The sequence below is a fragment of the Ursus maritimus genome, unplaced genomic scaffold (assembly GCF_017311325.1).
Source record: "Ursus maritimus isolate PB19 unplaced genomic scaffold, ASM1731132v1 scaffold_9, whole genome shotgun sequence".
Lineage (NCBI taxonomy): Eukaryota > Metazoa > Chordata > Mammalia > Carnivora > Ursidae > Ursus > Ursus maritimus.
In genome coordinates, this window is record NW_024427107.1 from 44804058 (window position 1) to 44826041 (window position 21984).

The 21984-nt window shown below is 37.9% G+C and overlaps 1 protein-coding gene across 1 annotated transcript in view; it reads right to left on the reverse strand.

Moving 5' to 3' along the window:
• Positions 1–21984, reverse strand: part of RGS22 (regulator of G protein signaling 22) — a 119697-nt gene that overhangs the window by 38121 nt on the left and 59592 nt on the right. Inside the window, exons 14-16 of the mRNA XM_040625597.1 lie at positions 20340–20454; positions 17554–17676; positions 16442–16543 (exon numbers count right to left, since the gene is read on the reverse strand). Coding sequence (XP_040481531.1) covers positions 16442–16543; positions 17554–17676; positions 20340–20454 — 340 coding nt within the window. The remainder of the gene's footprint in view (positions 1–16441; positions 16544–17553; positions 17677–20339; positions 20455–21984) is intronic.

A 21984-nucleotide genomic window follows, 5' to 3' on the forward strand; every position in this document is an offset into this window, starting at 1 on the left:
CACAGCTGTGGCCGACAGGATTCCAATTTAAACACTAACCTATGATGCTTTAACAACCCAACAGGAAAGTTTTTGAGAAGGGACACAAGCACTGCCTGTCTGTGATCAGACTGCCTGGCACTGCACACAGCACAGCTCTCAACCCCATCTCTCCTGGAGACACTCAAAGGTTATGTAATCAGGAAATGCACAATGGGCGGCTTGCCCGGGCTGCTCTACACCTGTGCCTGTGACTCACTTTCTTGGCCTCTGTATCAGATGGGGGGGGGCAGGGGAAAGCAATGCCTCCCCTTAAAAAAATCTCTTACAGTCTTGAAATTCTGGGAATGAACTTTCTTGTTTGACTAAACTCCCATGACCATAGGATAGCTAACAAGATCATCAAGAGAAAAAAAGTGTAGATGGATACCGTGTAGACACAAGGAAGAACTGAACTGGAGAGTGGAATGGAGAAACAAACTGGGGGAAGTGAAGGCAAAAGAGAGGAAGGAAACAACATTTTGACAACCATTTTGTTTTGCTTTCTAAAGGATGGCAAAATGATGAACACTGTTTCATCTAAATTACTTATAATACATGTTAGTTTGTTGCCACGACAAGGAAAAAAAAACATAAAAATGTTTCTATGCTTGCTTCTTCAAGGAAACTCTGATGCTTCATTAATTAGAGCCAGTATCCTATACACGACGGGTGTATCGCATTACACAGGAGATGCTCAAATTAAAATATGTCATTGCCATCGCAATCGATATTTTTTTCCAACCTTATGGTAATTCTGCATGTAAGACTTCAGCCTTGCCACTTGATAGTTTTCAAAATCATTGTAAAAACTATTAGGATAAGCTTACATAATAAACACATTCTTGGATGGAACTGGATCCCAATCTCCTTTCAAATATATCATAGTGCATTCCAGGCTTAGTTTTCCCACATTTTATTCCTTCTCATAGACCCTGGAATGTATTGATGCTGTCTTACTGCATCCTAAAGCCTAGGAAAACATACCTGAGAAAGGAGAACTGCGGGTTTACTGAATTTATCCTTTTTTTTTTAACAATGTCAAAAGCAAAAAATTAAATAATTTCCACAACCGCTTGTGCTATTTGGCCTTCTTATTGTACCAAAGACAAAATGATGACAGCTACGGAGTTAGGTTCCAATTATTATGCTGTAGAAGCACCCAGCAAAGTTGTCTCGCTGTGCCAACGGTGAGCACAGTCTTTGGGGAGCGGTCTTTTCCATAAGCAGGGGCCATTCGATGAGCTTCAGCCTGACACTCATCTGTGTTCCAACCAAAACAAGAACAATTTCTGTGTAGCCTTAAAAGGCAAAGTCAAGAATAATACCAAAGAGTGTAGCACATGTGTTGATTTGTTAGGTTACATTTCAGCTGTTAGTTATGTTAATGGAACAGTTTCACATACTTGGTTTTGATGTATTTATTTTAATGATCATGTGTATGTATCTTTCTGTGATCGCCTGGGAACACCAATTGCATGGTGTCCTGCTGTCACCAGCAGGCCAGGACTGGAAGTAAGGAAAAACAAACAAATAAACGTGTAAAGCTTCAACTTCAGAACTGTACGACTTAAAGGGAGTCCCTCAGTACAACAGGGACAAGATGTGCCAGGACCTCTAAGGCTGTAAGGTCTTAATGCTAAAGTTTAGGACATCTAGCAGAGCCTATCAATAGGTTAACTAAAATTGGGGACATTTAAAAAGTGGATTTTCAATGTAACTTATTAAAGTATGCTAGATATTAGGAGAAAATGTTTATGCCTCAGCATTTGGTGTTACTGGCAAGTCCATGTTTTTCTTAAGACTCCTCACCCCACTACAGTGGAGAAAGAAGGGATTCTAATCGTGTAACTACTAAGGCTGCAGGAAGATGTGTCTCTTTCACATTCTTCCAGTAAGTGTGCAAGATGGCCACCGAGAGCACAGGAAATATAAAACTGTCTGCTGCTATGGCCTTCTACTTACTGGGAGGGAGCAGGAGGGTTCTGCCAGATGGACTGACAGGGTGGTATCAACAAAGACCTAGCCGGCTCCCTGGGAAGAAGATATATCCCATAAAACCCATGACACTATTGCAAACTCCCTAAAGACAAAAGAAGAAAAGAGTTTTTGGCTAATGAAATATACAAAGTTGGTTTTTGTTTTGTTTTGTTTCCAGTAACTCCTTCTTTCAGCTCATAATAAACAAACTGTGCAGGACCTGGAGATTTTGGAGCAAAGGCGATGCATGCCTTCTCTGGTAGGTATAACCAAGGGGTTCATAAGCGTCTCTAAAGGATGGGAGAAAAATAAAGGTGGAGGGTCAGTTGTCTGCAGCTGTACCATTAGAGAAACTTAAAAGGGGAAAGAATCAGAGTGAAAGTTCTCTTGTCATCTCTTTTCCTCTGTCTTAAGCAATGGTACACTGGAACCACCTCATACAAGCTCAACAATTCATGGATTTTCAGGGATTATGTGAGCAGGAATTTAAATGCAGTTATTATTAAAAAACTAAATTACATAAACCTACAATGAAATTATACTGAAAACAAAAATAACGAATACCCCAAATTCATCACGTCTTAATGATTTTACTCTTTTTACTATCATCCGTGCTCTTGAGGTTATTTGCCTCTACTGTGTCTGAATGATGGAAATACTACTGCATGTTCTACCATACACACCTTCCCAACTCTGCATTCAGTGATGTCATGTTGGCAGCTTGAAATCATCCATGGTGAGAGTGTTTACATCCAGAGATATGTAAATCTACAAATCAGGGCTGCCTTTCCCCCTGGAGAGTTGGTTGTTAAATATTTATCATCACGCCACTGATTATAAGGCAAATACACTTCTCTTTTCCTATCATGATTGCTAAAGAAAGAGAAATAGGGGCGTGTGGGTGGCACAGTCAGTTGAGCTTGTGACTCTTGATTTCAGCTCAGGCTGTGATTTTGGGGTGGTGGGATCAAGCCCTAAGTTGGGCTCTGCTCAGCAGAGGAGTCTGCTTGTCCCTCTCCCTCCCCCTCCGCCTGTCCCCTCCACTCTCTTTCTCTCTCAAATAAATTTTAAAAATCTTTTTTAAAAAAAGAAAGAGAAATAAAGTCAGAAAAAAAGGCAAACGACACCAATTAATTCAAATATTCACTGGAGGCAAAGTCATACACCAGAAAATACCAATTCATACCAGAATATGCCAATTTCTAGCAATTTACTTAAATAGTGCTTAACTGACACCCAATTTTTAAAGATATGGATATGGTAAAGTTCTTTTTAAGTAGTCAAACTGGAGCAAAGTTGAACTACAAGAAGAGAGCAAACAAGATTTTCTTTGAAACTTTACATTCTGAATAGTCCTTATTTAGAAAAGGGCAAAGTGTGAGTTTTGACATTCAATTTCACTTCAGTCTGGAGAGTCTGCTGGGGAAAAGCTTGTTAACTTGTCCTTCTGAGAGAATATCAGGAGCAGCTACAAGGAAAAAATGCGAAGCATCATGAGAGGTAAAACAGATACTAGTGCATCTTGATACAGTGTCTGGTCCCAAAAAGCCCCAAATGGCTTCACGGATGACCTCAAACACAGAACAGAGGTCCGCCGTGCTATATCGACAACAACAAAACATCGCTGTGCTTAAAGGCAAACAGCAAGCAATGTGGGATCTTCTCAACCGGGCTCAACAATTCTATCCTTGGAATTTATATGAAACAATAAGATGAAACCGTGTTCCAAAGAGATAGAGGCAAAGGGTCCCTAGAGGGGTTTATAAAAGGAACATAAATGCCCTGATACGGGACACTTTGAGAAATTATGAATTATTTACTTCAGCAAAAAGTGAGGTTTGTTTTCATAACCATTCATAGCTCTACCGGGCATAGAACATCATTATCTGAGTTCATATGAGGCAGAGAAAGAAAATAATGAGCAAGTTCAGGCAATCCAGTGTTGTTTTTTCTGCAAAAAGAGGAAAAAATGATGATTTTTAATGACCTCTCCTATCCCACTAGGAGCTCAAAAACATTACTGAGGAGCTACGCCGAGAGGGAATAAATTGCAGATGGAGCTTTCCACAAATGGGTTTTCATGGGAAGGACCTCGGGGGTTTTCAATTAGGAACCTTCGAGATTCCTAGAGATTGCAACATCCTGATACTGAGAGGCAAACTACTGCAGAGATCAACACGAAATGGAGTTGCACAAAAAAAGATAATGTGATGACAATCAAACAGGATTTCTGGCAATTATTCCGACTCTAGTAAGAAGAACTCAGTACAAAAGAGAGCCTTAAAAAAATGCCAGTAGGATAAAAGAATGAAACAAACTTGAATCAATTTGGACAGAATGAAAAATCAGAAGGGAAAACAGAACATGTTAAGTAAAGCCAAAAACAAACCACAAACTCAAGGGACAAAATATACTAGGCTTGAGAATAACATGGGCCCTTGCTTCAGGTATTTGAAACACAACTGATTAATATAGAATGGAATAAAATAAACAATTACATACCCAAAAAAATAATAATAAGAGTTACTACTATGTAGTTCAAAGCAAACTAAGCAACAAGTAAGTATTTTATTTTGGTAATTTTTTGAATTCATTAAAAAAAAAAAACCTTTTAACTGACAAAAGTAAAATATGTATTTAAACTAATAGAATCATTTAACCTCCAATAAAAATAATTTCTTGAAAGTCAGTGAACAAAGAATAATTCAACGAAAAAAGCATGACTATATTAACATTTTTGGCTTTAAAAAAAAAACCTAAAACTAAAACAAACAAAAACCTGTCTCACAAGGAAGCTAATCCACACTAACCAAGCAAGAGAAACTGATCATGAAACCAGATCATTGAGGGATTACTTTACAATGAGAAAACCAACCGTCAAACAGGTTGGATGTTTATGTTGGCCAGCCCATCACCTGAGAAAGCAAGCTTAGATGTAGAGGTTGCTTACAATCAAATCAGGGAAATTAACTATGACCCCATGAATGTTCTCTCCGTGGGATCTATTAGGCTACTCAGGTGCTCATAGCAGTAGACTACTCAGCATAGTGCCATCAAGTGCAAGGTCAAGGTCATCCTCTGCAACACTTCCCTTTCTGGATGCGCTGCTGACTAATGCTTCTCCTTGACAGGAACATACTTTCCTTAAATGGACCGGTACCTTCATTTTTAGTCTTGCAGGCTGTGAAACCATCCTCTAGACACCTGCTCTGTTTTATTTACACATTGTTTTACACAATGATTTTATAGTTTCAGTTTCAGGAAGCAACCTTATTTTTAAGTTCCTTGAGTCAGGTGGAAAGCGACAGGGAAACTTCACTGGTGCTCCAGTGAAATTTCTTAAGAGCTCTTTTTTTTTTTTTTTAAAGATTTATTAATTTATTTGAGAGAGAGAGAGCGTGAGTGAGGAGGGGCAGAGAGGGAGAAAGAACCTGAAGCAGACCCTGCACTGAGCATGGAGCCCGAGGTGGGGCTTGATCCCACGACTAACTGCGAGATCATGACCTGAGCCAAAACCAAGAGTCGTATGCTTAACTGACTGAGCCACCCAGGCGTCCTAAGAGCTCTTTTGGACTATACACCCAGCATGCCTAGAAAGAATGTTGATCACGGTTGAAGCTGGGTGATGGTATATGCAGGCTCCTTAAACTATTTTTTTTAATGTTTTTAAATAAAAACACCAGGCTGGCAGTCATGTATAAATAATGAAGGATTATCTATAAATAGGTTTATAATATGTTCCTAAAGATATAAATATGCCAGTGAGTTCATTCAGTGATTCAATAAGTATTATTAAGGCATCTTTTACATGCCAGCTCCAGTTTTGAACACACAAGGTAAACAAAGCAGTCTTCTTAGGGCTTACAGTCCAGTGGGGGAAAATGTTAAGGGTGAAATTTGGTATTTTGGTATTTGGTGTCTTAAAGATATTTTAAGATACTACAATGAAAGATTAAACAAGGTGATAAACAGATACTCCTTTTTCTAGAGACAATAAGAAAGCAACGACTTTAGAAGTTTAGAGTCTGGAGTCCACATATTGGGATCTAATTCCAAGCTCACTAACTGCTGAATGGATGGCCTTAAGAAAGAATTCAGTTTCTCTAAATGTCGGTTTCCTAATCTGTAAAACGGGGATAATACCAATATCTGTCTTTTAGGATTGTGAAGAATTAAATAAAATTACCCATTTAAAGTGACCACCACAGAACCCAATAGATAGTAAACATCAAATAAATAAATGTCAGGTATAATGCTAAGTATTGTTTACAGAACTTCATTTGCTGAGTTTTTTGGAAATAAGAGGATTAAAAGAGGATCTTTGGAGATCTTTTTTGGTTCATAATCCTATAATATTCAAAATCTGAAGACTGACTATAAATAGCTGGTGTAAACATCAGGAATAGGAGAAATGAATGAATAACTGTAAGCCGGCAAGCTGGCTGCTATACATATCCTTCCTGAATTCACGAGCAAGCACGATAAAATTAAAATGGGACGCAAGATGAGAACCCTGCTGATTCCATGCTCGTGGTTCATAGTGCTCGGGATTCCAAGCCTGACTGCTACTTGGGACACCATCTCTCTGGTAACAAAAACAAATCATGTAATAAAGCCTGAATAATAATTGCCCAGCACTTGAGAAGCAGCCTAATTATAAAGACACTGCAACTTACCATAAAGCTATGAAGAGGCGCAGGATTTTCCACATTTAATCACCACCCCGACCTCACCCCTCACCCATGCCCATTCATCTTTCAGGAAACACAGCTTGATTCTTAATGCTGCTGCTGTATAAAGAAATAATGAGCTCTGTTAGTGCACCTGAAAATACACCATCAGCCTAGAAAGGGAGCACTTAGCTCATAGCACTTTAATGAAAATGTCAGGACCACCCTGAAGTATTTAAGTCCTGTAAATGCCAAGGAAGGAGAAGAGCTAAACAATTAAGGTAATGGATGACAGCAAGCAAAGAAAAAACTAAGCTGATTATCAGAAAAAATTTTGACACTGCCCCTCTTGTGCTATAAGTTTTTTCAAAGGAATTTATGGCAACACCCAAGGTTTTGGTTATCTAAAATTAGCTCAAACTACATGGAGAAACATTGTTAGGACAACGCAAATTTTATGGGGAAAGAGCTCCATGCTCTCCTCTTGCTCAATCTTCCTAGTGTTTTCTGGAAAAGTAGGCAAAAGAAGAGTACCTTCTTGAACCTTGATAGCACTTGAGTGGCAACACCTGTGTGTGCTGTGTTCCTCAAAGTGTTCCCACCATCGATCAGAGCATAGTATACACCAGATGTTTGATAGATGTTTGTGGAAATGTCAGTAAAAGTTTTTAGGCTCAGGAAAATGTGCTTGTAATTGGTGATCTAACAGCCACCCAGCTTATGTTGATTTTTTGCTTCTACAGTAACAGACATGAATAGGAGTAAAGGAGTCAAATACACAGACATACCTGTAGACCCCTCAGGTGGGATTATGCTGCCCAACCTGGCGTGACCTTCATTTGGCTCCACACTGTGTCTAAGATCACCTCGTGGGAAACTAAAGTGATTTGCCAATGCATAATATAGGTCTGATGACATTTATTGACTCAGCTTTTGTGTTTTCTTTCTCTTTTGCGAAATTTTTCAAACCCAAGAGTAAGCCAGTGACGCTACTACAGACTCTGGGTAGATAGGAATAGTCACTTAGACTGATCTATTTGCTATGGGATTTGCATCAAGTGATTTCTTTGTAGGAAGGTACACACATAGAAGCAACAGAGTCTCTCACTAAAGCATTAGGCCAGAATATTTCCAAGCTATCAAATTATTGAGTGGCGATGTCAGACTGAGAAAGACTTCCAAATGTCAAGATTTCATCTAGTTATGGTAAAAGATACTGAAAAGATTTGAGATTTAGTCTAAAGTTGTTGATCTGAATAAAACATGACATTATCATTTTTTTTTGTTTGAAATGTTGTCACCCAAAAGAGAGATTTATTTTGTATTGCTTCACAGGGTGAGAATAAGACCAAAGGATGAAAGGTTTTGGCTCAAAAGTGAGAAAAAAAAGGAAACCGTTCTCTTCCTCCTATAGGTATTTGAAAATAAGCTGATGATTATTTCTCAAAAAACAATAACCAAAAACACTAATTCAAAAAGATACACGCACCCCCACGTTCACTGAAGCATTATTTACAACAGCCAGGATATGGAAGCAACCTAAATGTCCACTGGTATATGAATAGATAAAGAAGATGTGGGGTGTGTGTGTGTGTGTGTGTGTGTGTGTAATGAAGTATTACTCAGCCACAAAAAGAATGAGAGCTTGCTCTTGCAACAGCATGGATGGAACAAGAGGGTACTATGCTAAGTAAAATAAGTCAGACAGAGAAAGACAACTCCCATATAATTTCACTCATGTGGAATTTAAAAAACAAATGATCAAACAAACAATAAACAAACAATCAGACTCTTAAATGCAGAGAACAAACTGGTGGTTGCCAGAGGGGAGGTGGGTGAAAGGGACGGGTGAAATAGGTTAAAAAAAAAAAAAAAAGGTTAAGAGCTACAAACTTCCAGTTATAAATTAAATAACTCACAGAGGTGGAAAGTACAACAGAGAATATAGTCAATACTACCGTAATAACTTTGTATGGTGACTAAACTTATCATGGTGAGGACTGAGTAATGTATAGATTTGTCAAATCACTATGTTGTACACCTGAAGCCAATAGAACACCATACGTAAATTATACCTCAACAATTTGAAAAAGAGAAAAAAAACTATAACCAACTGTGTTACCTGCTGGGTGAAGAAAGAACTAATTTCCAGTTAAGAACTTAATCTCCAGTTAAGATGCTATTAATTTGGTTTTATTTTAAATATAATTGAAGCACTTTGGTAATTCTTTCTCTCCCCCACTAGAAAGTGAGCTCTTTAAGCCAAGAACTTTGTCCCAATCATCTCCGTATTCATAGAACATTGCTTGGCACAGAGCAGCTCTCAGTGAATGTTAATTAATAAGTAAATATTGTAAAAGATATTCTTTAAGGGTTGTGATTCTATGAAGTATATTTTGACTTAAGCTGTATTTTGAAACTCAGTAAGTTCTAGTATTGATTGAATGAATAGCTATGAATTTAGGAGTTACTGTTCTTCCATTCTATTTGCTTCCATATCTTCACATTCCTCTTTTCCTTCCCCATTATCTAGGTAATTGAGAGAACCTTAAGTATTGACTCTAATAATGATAATAATATTTATTTATTCTGTAGAGTGCTCTACAGTATATAGGCAAAACGAATTTTATTGCACTTGTCTTTACTGCGCTTCGCAGATACTGCTTTTTTTTTTTTTTACAAACTGCAGGTTTGTGGCAACCTTGCATGGAGGAAGTCTACTGGCACCATTTTTCCAACAGCATTTGCTCGCTTTGTGCCTCTGTGTCACATTTTGGTAATTCTCACAATATTTCAAATGTTTGCATTATTATTATATTTGTTATGGTGACCTGTGATCAGTGACCTTTGATGTTATTGTAATTATTCTGGGGTGACACAGACCTTGCCCATAGAAGATGCCGAACTTAATAAATGTTGTGTATGTTCAGACTGCTCCACCACCCAGCCATCCCCGTCTCTCTCCCTGAGCCCCAACTCAGGGCTTGATCTCACAACCTTGAGATCATGACCTGAGCTGAAATCAAGAGTCAGCCCACTTAACAAACTGAGCCACCCAGGTGCCCCTCATTCAACTCACTTTATTGTGATATTTGCTTTATTGCTGTAGTCTGCACCAAACCTATGATATCTCCAGGTATGTCTGTTTTACAAAATATTCCCACCTACATTATCTTAGGCAATCCTTACAGATGTCCCGTGAAATAGACAGGAGAACTTTTATAGGGCAAAGGAGGCAAAGTGCAGCATTGAAATAGGTTCTGTATCTCAAGTTTGAGCTTAATTTTGTTCCTAGCTATTGAACTCCGGCAAGGTTAACCTTTCAGGATGTAGTTTTTTATCTATAAAAAAAAAAACAGGATAAAAATACCTCGTATGTTTACTGCAGGTATTAAATTAAAAAATATATGACTGTTTCCTTTTCTGGTATGCTGACAGACTAGATTACCAAAATCCTTTCCCTATAAAATAACTAGAAATATTGGATAAAGTATAAAATATTCTTTTAAGCATATGGCTAAGAGTGTAAGGAAAACCACCAGAGGCCAAAGTTAAGGAATATACTAAAAATCAGGGTGATAAGCATGAACTGACAATGGGATTACCATGGGGCAAACCAAGAGTGTGGGTTATAAGAGCCGCTGGGTACAGGAGATAAGGCCTTGGAACCTCACTAGGTGGAAAAACGTACACCAAGATCCTTGAAGGGACATACACAACATGAAATGCAGAATGGAAAAAAAAAATGTATGCACGTGTATCTCTATCCCTATCTCGGTCTCTATCTCTGTCACTGCCTATAGCTACTTTGACCAAACCTAGGAAACAAAACAGAAGCCTGCTTGCCTTGGCCTAGACTCCATGCAAAAGAAAAAAAGACTATCTCCTGAGGATTCATTATTGTGAATTTACCATCCTGTGGGTTGGGTTTTCAAGATTACATCTGGTAAATAAGGAAACTCCAAGATGAGAAATCGCATTAAAAATGTGCCTTACATAAATACCATAGGTAAAAACCTCACTGAAGTGCTCATAATTCAAACTTACAGTACATACATGAAGGAATCCAACATATTGGCAAAAATAATAAATAGCAAAATTAGTTCTTTCAAAAACTATAAATCATAGAATTATTGGATGCTATAGCAGTCAGACTCTCAGCATCTCCTAGTGTGTGTGACCTTTTGTAATTCTCTCCCCTTGTGTGGGCATCTATAGTGCATGGCTTCCTTCTGACCAACAGAATACAGTAATAGTGATGAGATATACGTGATTACGTACATGTGATTATGTTACACACAATGGTAGTGCCTGTCTTGCTAAGAGACTCCCTCCCTTGCTGGTTTTGTAGAAGCAAGCTGCCATGTTGTAAGCTGCCACCATGGAGGGGGCCACACTATAAGGCGCAGACCTGGAGTAGCGTCTAGCTGACAGCCAGTGAGAAACTGAGTTCTCAGTCCAGTGGCTGCAAGGACCCAGATGCTGCTGACAGCCATGAAGCAGACCCTTCCCCGGTGGGGCTCCAGACGAGAAATAGCCCTGGCCAACATTTTGATTTACAGCCTTGCAGAGGACCCAGCAAAGTTGTGCACAGACTCCTTAACTATACAAACTGTGAGATAATAAATGTGTGTCATTTTAAGTCACAAACTTACGGGAATACTGTCATGCAGGAACAGATATCTAACATAGCTACAGACTATACTATATGTTTAAAATGCTTAAAAACATAAAAGAAGGGGTGCCTGGGTGGCACAGCGGTTAAGCGTCTGCCTTCGGCTCAGGGCGTGATCCCGGCGTTCTGGGATGGAGCCCCACATCAGGCTCCTCCTCTGAGAGCCTGCTTCTTCCTCTCCCACTCCCCCTGCTTGTGTTCCCTCTCTCACTGGCTGTCTCTATCTCTGTCAAATAAATAAATAAAATCTTAAAAAAAAAACATAAAAGAAGAAATAAAAAACATGAAGAAAAAATGAGACAAAAACATCAGGAAGACTTGCAAAACACAAGTAGAATATCTAATAATAAAAAAAATAATTCTTAAAATAGTGTAACTCAATGGATGGGTTAAATAGCAGATTGAAATCTGCTGAAGAAATAACATATGAACTGGAAAACAGACCAAAGGAAATAGATCTATTTCAATTTACCACATGCAACACAGATATTAAAAGACAGACAAAGGGGCCCCTGGGTGGCTCAGTCGGTTAAGCGTCTGCCTTCAGCTCAGGTCATGATCCCAGAGTCCTGGGATCAAGCCCCAAATTGGGCTCCCTGCTCAGTGGGGAGCCTGCTGCTTCCTCTGTCCCTCACCCCACTTGTGCTCTCTCTCTCCAAATAAATTTTTAAAAAAAGACAGAAAAACTTGAAAGAGAGATTAAGAGAGATAAAAGATTGACAACATTGACCAGACAGGGAATCCTGAATGAGAGAACATAGAAAAGAGAAGTAGAAAAACTGAAAGAAATAATGGCTGAGGATTTTCCAGAATTGATGAAAGACATGACTCCTCCGATTCTAGAAGCAACTTAGACCCAAGAAAGATAATTATGGTAAACACACTGATGTGCAATATGGAACACTGAAGTCTAAAAGAAGATTAAAAATCAAACGATGAGAAAAAGCAAAGGGGCAAGAGGAAACTCTTCAAAAAGAGCAATAGAAACCGTAAGACAGTAGAATAATATCTTCAAAGTGCTGAGAGAAAACTGTCAAACTAGAATTCTATATTCAGTCACATGACCAATGAAAGAACTTAAATAGACATTTTCAGACAAATAAAACCTGATTTTTTTACCAGGTAAATCCTAATGAAAAACCTACCAAAAGATATTCTTCAGAAACGAAACCCAAAGGAAGGAGTATGATGCAAAAACCAATGGTAAGCATGAAATCTGTGTGTGAATAATACACAAGCATCAATGGTGTCAAAACAAAAGTGATGATAACTACTTGGTAGGTATATAAAAAAAATTTAATGCCATACAAAAATGATATGTAAAATGGGCAAGGTGTGGTGGAATTAAAGTGTTCTAAGATCCTTAAATTATTTGAAAGGATAAAGATAATGATTACTTGGAGACTTTGTTAAATTTGGTATGTATGTTAAAACTGTAAGGGTGAAAACAGAAATGGAATATGTAACTTCTAAAACAGTAGAAGGAAATGAAATGTAAAGCATTATTACCACCCAGATTTTACAGGACATGAAACTGAGGCTTATTAAACTGACTGACTTGACTAAGTTTACCCAGCTAAGAACTAGCATTATAATAAGAGCATGTGATGTAAATTCATTTCTTTCAATTCCAAGTCTGTGATTTTTTTCCTTCTATGTCATATATGCTCTGATCTAGGTGATACATGTCCCATTGAACAAGTCAAAAAAATCTCACACTGCTGCAAGAATATCTTTATATTAAATAGCACTTTGTAGTAAAAGTAAGCAAATCCTCTTATTCCTCATTTCATTCTTACCTACCCTCTCCACTCATTAATTCCTACATTTTCCAAATAATTTTTCTCCTTGGCTCTAATTTTTACTGTTTTTTCTCTCTTCCTCTTTCTGACTTAAATGTGTGTGTGACTAATAAGAATAAGTGTATGTACACGTGCGTAAGCAAGTGCAATATTTTGATCATACTTGTTTGCTAATTTCAAAAAAAATTCTCAATATATACACTGTAGAGTGTGGTAAATTCTAAATGCATAGTTTTTGCTGGAATGCGCTTTGCTTTAAAGATTTCTACAAAGATGGAAGACATCATAAAAGACAGTGGTACCCAGATCTGCTTCAGTCTATTGTAGAGCTCTATCATCAAAGCAATATGTAGTATCAAAAAAATAGTAGGACTATCTGTGGCAGCAATCTAGGCTTCAAATCTTAGTAGTGGTAGATGGTCCCCTGGCAAATTTTTGCTAGAGTCAAAGATTTTACCTATGCATTATGGTAAGTGATTCCTTTTCTCCTTGCCAAGACCATTTCAGTTGGCTTCTAACTGCACTATTCTATCTTGAAGCCATGCAGTAAAATCTTCAGGATGTGCCCAAGACTACAGTTCAAACTCTTGGACAATTTCTCATGCTAAGTCACTCTCACTGATTCTGTAGGCATCTAGTCTGCCTACAGATACTTCTGTAATATTTTATGAGGCAATAAAACTTCAAGGTATATAATATGCTTACTATCATACAGAAAAGCATGTAAGTCTCTTGGAACCAACTCTCAGTCTCCTATCATATAGCTTGTCAGATGTATAAAAACAATATAAAATCAAGTTCGCAGTGACTTCAACATGGTGCCAGCTGATTACATTCTGCCATTGGCGTTATTGATCCAAATATCTGTATTGTAAATATACTCTTGAAGAAGGCCACACAGCATTTCTATTATAAAGAAATGAATGCTACTTCATACTGTGAAACAAATCTATAGGATTATGGTATTAGAGGCAATTCTTATATCTGGAGGCACAGAAATCTTGGATAATTAAAACCTAAACCAATCTAGACAACTGCTCCATTAACCAAAAAAATAAAGAAACCATAGATATAAAAACCAAACAAGCCAAAAAAAAAAAAAATCACACGACTTGCCCCTTCAATTTCCCTCTATTCACCCGAAAGCAACTTTCTCCATTGCTCCCCTCCTCCCTCCTGCAGTGACTCCCCAAAAGATAACCTAGGGAAGAATAAGTGAATTCATATGGTATTTATCTTTCTCTGTATGACTTATTTCACTTAGCATAACACCCTCTAGGTACTCCTTATATTTGGAATCTAAAAAACAAAACAAATGAACAAATCACAAGAAAACAGATTCTTAAATATGAAAACAAATTGCTGGTTGCCAGAGGGGAGGTGAGTAAGGAGATGAATAAAATAGATAAACGCAATTAAGAGATACAAACTTCCAGGTACAAAATAAGTCATGGAGATGAAAAGTACAGTGTAGGGAATAGAGTCAGTAATATTGTAATAACGTAGTTTGGTGATGGATGTGACTGCAGTTACAATGATGTACACTGAGTAATGTACAAAATTGTTGAATCACTGCATTGTACACCTGAAATGAATTTAACATTGTATGCTAATTATACTTCTATATTTTACAAAAATTTTAGTAGATCATCTAGAGGAGGATAAAAAGCTTACAGACCTTGACGATCCCCAAACAGAGCAATCCATCTCAGAATAACCAAAACTTGGCTGTATCCTGTTTCACAATACTTCTACAGCACATAGAATAATATTACTAAAAACTAGTAAGTCTACCAAGCTTAAATAGAATTTCCACTTGTACAAGTGCATGGAAATATGGTGACTACAACAACAACAAAGAACTCAATGGAGCAGCCAAAGATGTCTGGAGGAGTGGGCTTTGCAGTAGTGAAAACATAATAAATAACAGATGGTACTTTTCCAGACAGGAACAATAAGTGAGGGGGAGGAGGAGAAGTAGAGACCCACAGGTCAAGGATGAACAAGCAAAAGAGCCCAATGTGTGGTCTCAAAAAGTGGTATTGGCAAATTAGAGCTCTGATTTCATGATCACATCGAGCCAGATCCAGGCTAGGTAGCAACTGAAGCCCTTATTCTCACAGTAAAAAGTACGAAGCTCTGTCAGCTGATTTATAATGCCAGAGTCCAGGTGGTGGACGTAAAAACAAACATCCAGCAGCAGTACTCTGAGATCCTGGGTAAGAGTATAAGGTAATACATGATATGACAAAACTATCTCTGCATCATTTGGGGAGAGGTTCTCTGGAATGGGGTTATTCCAGCCTATAAGAACCACTTACGTGGTCAACAGACATAGAAGTGATTAGCAGTTTTCTAGGCTTGAAGACTTCTCTTCATAAAAGATCATAAGATCCTGGGGCCCCGGGGTGGCTCAGTCGGTTAAGTGTCTGTCTTGGGATCAGGTCATGATCTCAGGGTGTTGGGATCAAGCTCCATGTTGGGCTCCCTGCTCATCAAGGAGTCTGCTTCTGCCTCTCCTTCTGCTCTCCCCCTTGCTCATGCTCTATCTCTTCCTCTCTCAAATAAATAAATAAAATCTTTGGGAAAAAAATCATAAGATCCTAAGAATAAAAGACTGAAAAAATTAAGTCAGCCTGAGTCATAATGCTATTCTCCTTCTCCCCCTCAAAAGAGACCACTCTCTCTGTCCCCCTTTGCAGAGAATCCTCTGTTCTTCCTCCTCTATTTTGCTTCGGGGTGGTCTTGAGGTGTTCTTTCCTCCCCCTCTCAGTCTCTGTCTTACATGGTGTGTAGTACAGAAGCACAGGTGATGACATGGAGTCTGTACCACACAGTCAACATCCTTTCCTGCCCTCTAGAAGGTCACCAGGCTGCGTATGGCCAACAGTTGATTCCTGCAGTAAGCTCAAGAACAGCTCTGGTCAACGCCTCTTCTCCCCATCACTTCAATGATTCGTGACAAGTCCTCTCTCAGGGTTCTCTTTTAAATCACTCACAACCAAACCAAAAAGGCATACATTACAAAAAATAGGGGATGTCCTTTATTGGCAGAAGTAATGGCCAGCAAAGAGAAAATAAAGCAACCCAAATAAAACAGATAAAATGGAAACCCACAAATCAGATTATAAAACAATATTCTACTGACATTTAAATGAAGTAATGCCATGGCAACAGTTTAACTGCTGCCTTTTTGCCTGTAGTCCCAGATTTCTCTTGTTTGGAGCTGGACACAAATTGTTCATTTCTTTGTGTACTTAGAGCTGCACATTGAACCAATGTTAGTTACTACTTACTTGGGCTTGTTTGCATACTTTAAAAGGGTGAAGTGTTTCTTGGTAGAAAAGCTGATGATAAGCCTGTAGGTCAAACCAAAAGTACACACTGTTCTTCCACAACTGTAGATGGAAAAAATACATAAATCATTACCCAATTATTAAAGCTCTACAAAGCTCTAATTTCAAATATAAATAATTGTTTAGCTCTTTGGTGTTACCATAAATCAGGTTCAATTTAAAATGGTCTTATCTTCTATTACAAACTGGCAGCATACAAAATATTTATTAGTATTGTCACTAAAGTACTATATTTTTCATGTACATCTCTTACATAATTGGCCATTAGAATAGGAAGCATGCTAGTTAACAATTAAAGAGTAATCACATATTTCTGGCATGAAATCAAAATCTGGAGGTATTTTGATATATATGGACAAATGCATATCATACTAAAACCAAACACTACTCTGATAATTGAGCCAGTGAAATATTTTACATTTGAGCAAAATGAAAACAAAACAAAAAAACTGGCAATGAGTTTTCCACTACCCACTGCAACTTCTAATTGTTAGAGTTATTAAAATGAAAATTAAAGGATTGACAGAAATTGACTCTGAATTTAATATGTATTACATCGAAACAAAATTACATGAGAATAAAATATTGTTAGTAATGCAAGTCAAGGGGCTCCTGGGTGGCTCAGTCAGTTAAGCATCCAACTCGATTTCAGATCAGGTCATGATCTCAGGGTCCTGGGATCAAGCCCCATATCTGGCTCCATGCTCAGCGGGGAGTCTGCTTTAGGATTCTCTCCCCCTCCTCTCTCTGCCCTTCCCCACTGCTGGCACACCCTTTCTCTCACTCTTTATAAAATAAATAAATAAATCTTTTACAAAAATAATGCAAGTCAATCCTTTACTTTTCTTTGTAATTCTAGTAGGATAGTGAACCAAGAGAGTTATAATTGAGATGTTTACATTTTTACTAAATATTTAGCATAAAATTTCTTACCAGAAGAAATGGGAATTTTAACATCAAATGTAATTATTTGAGCATTGAATTACCACAACTTCTCCTACTTTAAAATGAGGTAAAGGCATAAAATTAGATTAAAAATCATTATTTTCTACCTTGTTTCCTGAATGCTCACAGAATTTGGTAAAGAAGAATCCAGCTCTATTTTCTACGTACAAAGATTGCAACAAATTTTCCATGTCAAATCCTCCCAAGGCACCATCTGCCATGGTTTTAACCTAGATAACAAAACAGAAGTCTGTGATCCACCCAGAAACATGGTGATTTTTTATGACACTCTACAACAGGGTGTCATAAATTCTGCCAGGCTGTCATTTTCCCACTGGATTTTATATTTTATTTTTGACCCATATAAGTAATTAATGCAGTATGTTTGCATATGATTGTCATTTAAGAGTCATTTATGGAGCCAACTATAGCAGCAGACTTCATTCTATTATAAACCAAACTGATTTCAACTTCATGTGAGGGTAACTTCTCAATCTCTATCATTTTCATGTTTCAGGCACAGCGATACCATTTTAGGAGTCTTCCAAATCTCTGTTGGTGGCCTTGTTCCTACATATTTACTGTTATTTTAGCCTTGAGGTGATGCTATAATGGCTACAAGAGAGTTATAAAAAGAACCATCCTCAAGGTCTCTCAGCGCAGCTCATTAACTGTCCTCAGGGGCCCCTCCTTGGACAGTCTCACCCTGTACAGGTCATGGCCTTCAGAACGTAAATAGTAATATAAGTTCTCATAAAACTCTGTTATTTGGGGGCCTCTCTGCCAACAATGCTGGCAACCCTAATACCATTCTTGAAACACAGAAAGCTGGCTACTTCCCCAAGCATAAGAAAGACTTTAGAATATGAAAATGCATCTACTGTTCACAGGAATTCTTTGGTATTTGCTGTGTGGAACTTAGACTTCTTTGTTTCCTTTACTTTTTAAAAAAATTTTTTTATTATATTATGTTAGTCACCATACAGTACATCCCTGGTTTCCAATGTAAAGTTCGATGATAAAGTTGCGTATAACACCCAGTGCACCATGCAATACATGCCCTCCTTACTACCCATCACCAGTCTATCCCAATTCCCCCACCCCCTCCCCTCTGAGGCCCTCAGTTTGTTTCTCAGAGTCCATAGTCTCTCATGCTTCATTCCCCCTTCTGATTACCCCCCCTTTCTTTATAGCTTTCTTCCCCTACTGATCTTCTTAGTTCTTATGTTCCATAGATGAGAGAAATCATATGATAATTGTCTTTCTCTGCTTGACTTATTTCACTTAGCATTATCTCCTCCAGTGCCATCCATGTTGCAGCAAATGTTGAGAACTCGCTTCTTTCTGATAGCTGAGTAATATTCCATTGTATATATGGACCACAACTCTAATCCAGTCATCTGTGGGGCATCTCGCTCCTTCCATGATGTGGCTATTGTGGACAATGCTGTATGAACATTGTGCATATGGCCCTTCTCTCACTACATCTGTTTCTTTTGGGGTAAATACCCAGTAGTGCAAAATGGCTGGTCATAGGGTAGCTCAATTTAACTTTTTAGGGACCTCACATGTTTCCAGAGTGGCTGTACCAACTTCATTCCCAACAACAATGGGGAGGGGATCCCTTTCTCCACATCCTCTCCAGCACATTGTCTTAGCCTTGTCAATTTTTGCCATTCTAACTGGCGTAAGGTGGTATCTCTCAGTGTGGTTTTGATTTGAAATTTCCTGATGGCTAATGATTTTGAACATTTTTTCATGTGTCAGCCATTTGTATGTCATCATTGGAAAAGTGTCTGTTCATATTTTCTGCCCATTTTTTGATTTATTTGTTTCTTGCGTTTTGAGTTTGAGAAGTTCTTTGTAGATCTTGGATACCAGTCTTTTATCTGTAGCATCATTTGCAAATATATTCTCCCATTCCATGGGCTGCCTCTTAGTTTTTTTGACCGTTTCCTTGGCTGTGCAGAAGCTTTTTATCTTGATGAAGTCCCACAAGTTCATTTTATCTTTTGTTTCTCTTGCCTTTGGAGATGTGTCATGAAAAAGGTTGCTTTGGCCGATGTCGTAGAGGGTGCTGCCTATGTTCTCTAGGATTTTGATGGATTCCTGTCTCACATCGAGGTCTTTCATCCATTTGGAGTTTATTTTTGTGTATGGTGTGAGAGAGTGGTCAAGTAAGATAACTGTGGCATGAACAATTTAAGGCATTGTTATAGTGTCTCTCTGCCTCTCTCTTTATCCCTCTACCAAACATATGCTAAAGTGAGAATTTAATGTTTTTATGATGTTTAACTGTTGGCATTTCAAAAACTAAAAAACCCATTATTTTGGTAGGGAAAAAAGCCCTAGTTGGAAGAAAAGGAGAACTGTTTGCTAAGAATAAAATAAAAAGTTATACAAAATTATGGCTAAGTGTTCAGACTATATTGGGACTACCGAAGTTTCTACCTAAAGTATAATTCCTAGGGAATATAAAATTGTCATCCACCACTAGTGTAGTAAATCCACATTATTAAGGTCACCACACACTGCAAATACTCTGCTTTATAAAAATTCTGTTTCCAAAACATAACATCAAATATTATTTTTTATCAAATGTTAGCAATTTAATAAAAATAATAGTCTTATTTTGTATCTAAGTTATCCTCACACCAAAACCAGAAGACAGCTGTTTTTTAAAATAGTAATCAATGGAGTATATAGCACCATGGTACTACAAAAGGAAACACAGAGAAAATTTTTGTATAAAAATCTTCTTGGAAGGAAAAAATAAACTGGGTTGTTTAGTAGAGAAAAAAATACTATGGTAAATCAATAAAAATTCTCTAAAATCAGGGGACATTGGTCAGTTAAATGAAGAATCAGATAAATCAGTTCTCAAAATACTTACCAAAGGTTCTTCTGTGTAAGTGTATCTTCTATCCAGCTGGGGCTTCAGACATTCAGAAATGTCAGTAAAAGATGTTAAGCGAATAACTTTGCTGCTTTCTGACCTGTGCCTCAACCTAAATTATAAGGATAAGAACTCATTGATCAACATATATTGAGCACCTTTGGTATACATGGCACCAAATCTTAGGAGAGCTTCTGAGCACTGTGAGAGAACAGGGGAATAAAAAGTGCAAGTATCAGGTCCAGCATTTAGGAAGTGGTTGAAAAAATTAGGTATAGTCCTACAGAAAGACAACTCTCAATAAGATTAACTGCTGGTTGAATGAATTCAAGAATATAGTATAGATGTCAAATGACTGGGATGGATAACAATGAGAAGTCCCTTTGAGCTATATTAGTAATTAAAGAAATGAGATTTTCCCTGAAAAATGGGTAGGACATGTAGTGTGTGTGTGTGTGTGTGTGTGTGTGTGTGCGTGTGTGCGCATGTGTGTGTTTAGAGGGGTTCTTTAGATGGGGAGAATAGTGAGCAATATGTGAAAGTAGGTAGGGAAAGCCTTGTTTAAAAGGCAGCAAGTTAACTAATTTGCTTAGGGCAAGAGGATACTAACAGTTAAGTAAACTCTATGTAACACATACCAAACACTGATAAATACAATTCACATTGTCATATTTAATCCTCACGACAGGTAGGATTCATTAGGATTTATACGTCATAGTGTGGGGTGAGATAATGGAAGACTAAGGAGCTAGACTAATGACTTTAAACATTACTTTTTATATTTTCTTATCCAGCTCCCTTTCCATACCTCCCTGCAATTATTCTAAACCTTAATTCCAGCTGCATAAAACATGCCCATCCCCCTCACCAATATATCTGCACTCCAATCCACCAACAGATTGCTTTGCAGGTTCTTCTCAGACAAAAGGTAGGTACAACATGCTTCCATTTCCACTCCCAGATGTATTGGACACTGTTGACTGACTGGCTAACTCAACACTCATTCCCAGTTCATGCCTTTATATAACCAGCACCACTGAAATACTGAGAAATACTGAGAAAGCTAAATATTCACTTGACTGACTTGCAGAGATGGGTCAACATGTGACACAGTTAGGACTAATGAGATACAAAACAAAGTCTGCTGGGGAGCTCCTAAGAAAGCTTGCTTTCCTGACCAAAGGGAAAGGATTAAGGAAAATTGCCCTTTCTTCTTTATGATTTGAAAACCTGATATCAGGAGCTGTAACACCAATAAATATGAAAGAATGGCCAAGAACATTAAAAAAAATCAGGTCCTAATATTTCCGATCCAAGGAACCAACACTGCAGTTGCCTACCTTCAGATTTCTTGTCCTGTGAAAAAAATAAGCCCAATTTGTCTAAGACTTTGTTAGTCAAGTTTTCTGTTATTTGCAGCTGAAAACTCTTAAATTAACTATCAACAAATACATCCTCCCATACCTATTCTTATTTCCTTCCATCCTGCCTCAGGAAAAAGTGTCTTATCTCATGTCCAAGGTTAATCTCATGGCCCTTGTTCTTGAATCCTTCCCTCTGTTCTCCTTTGAAAATACAGACCTTCTTCTTTCTCATGGATCTTTAACTTCTCCCTTTCCACTAGATACTACTCTGGCATATA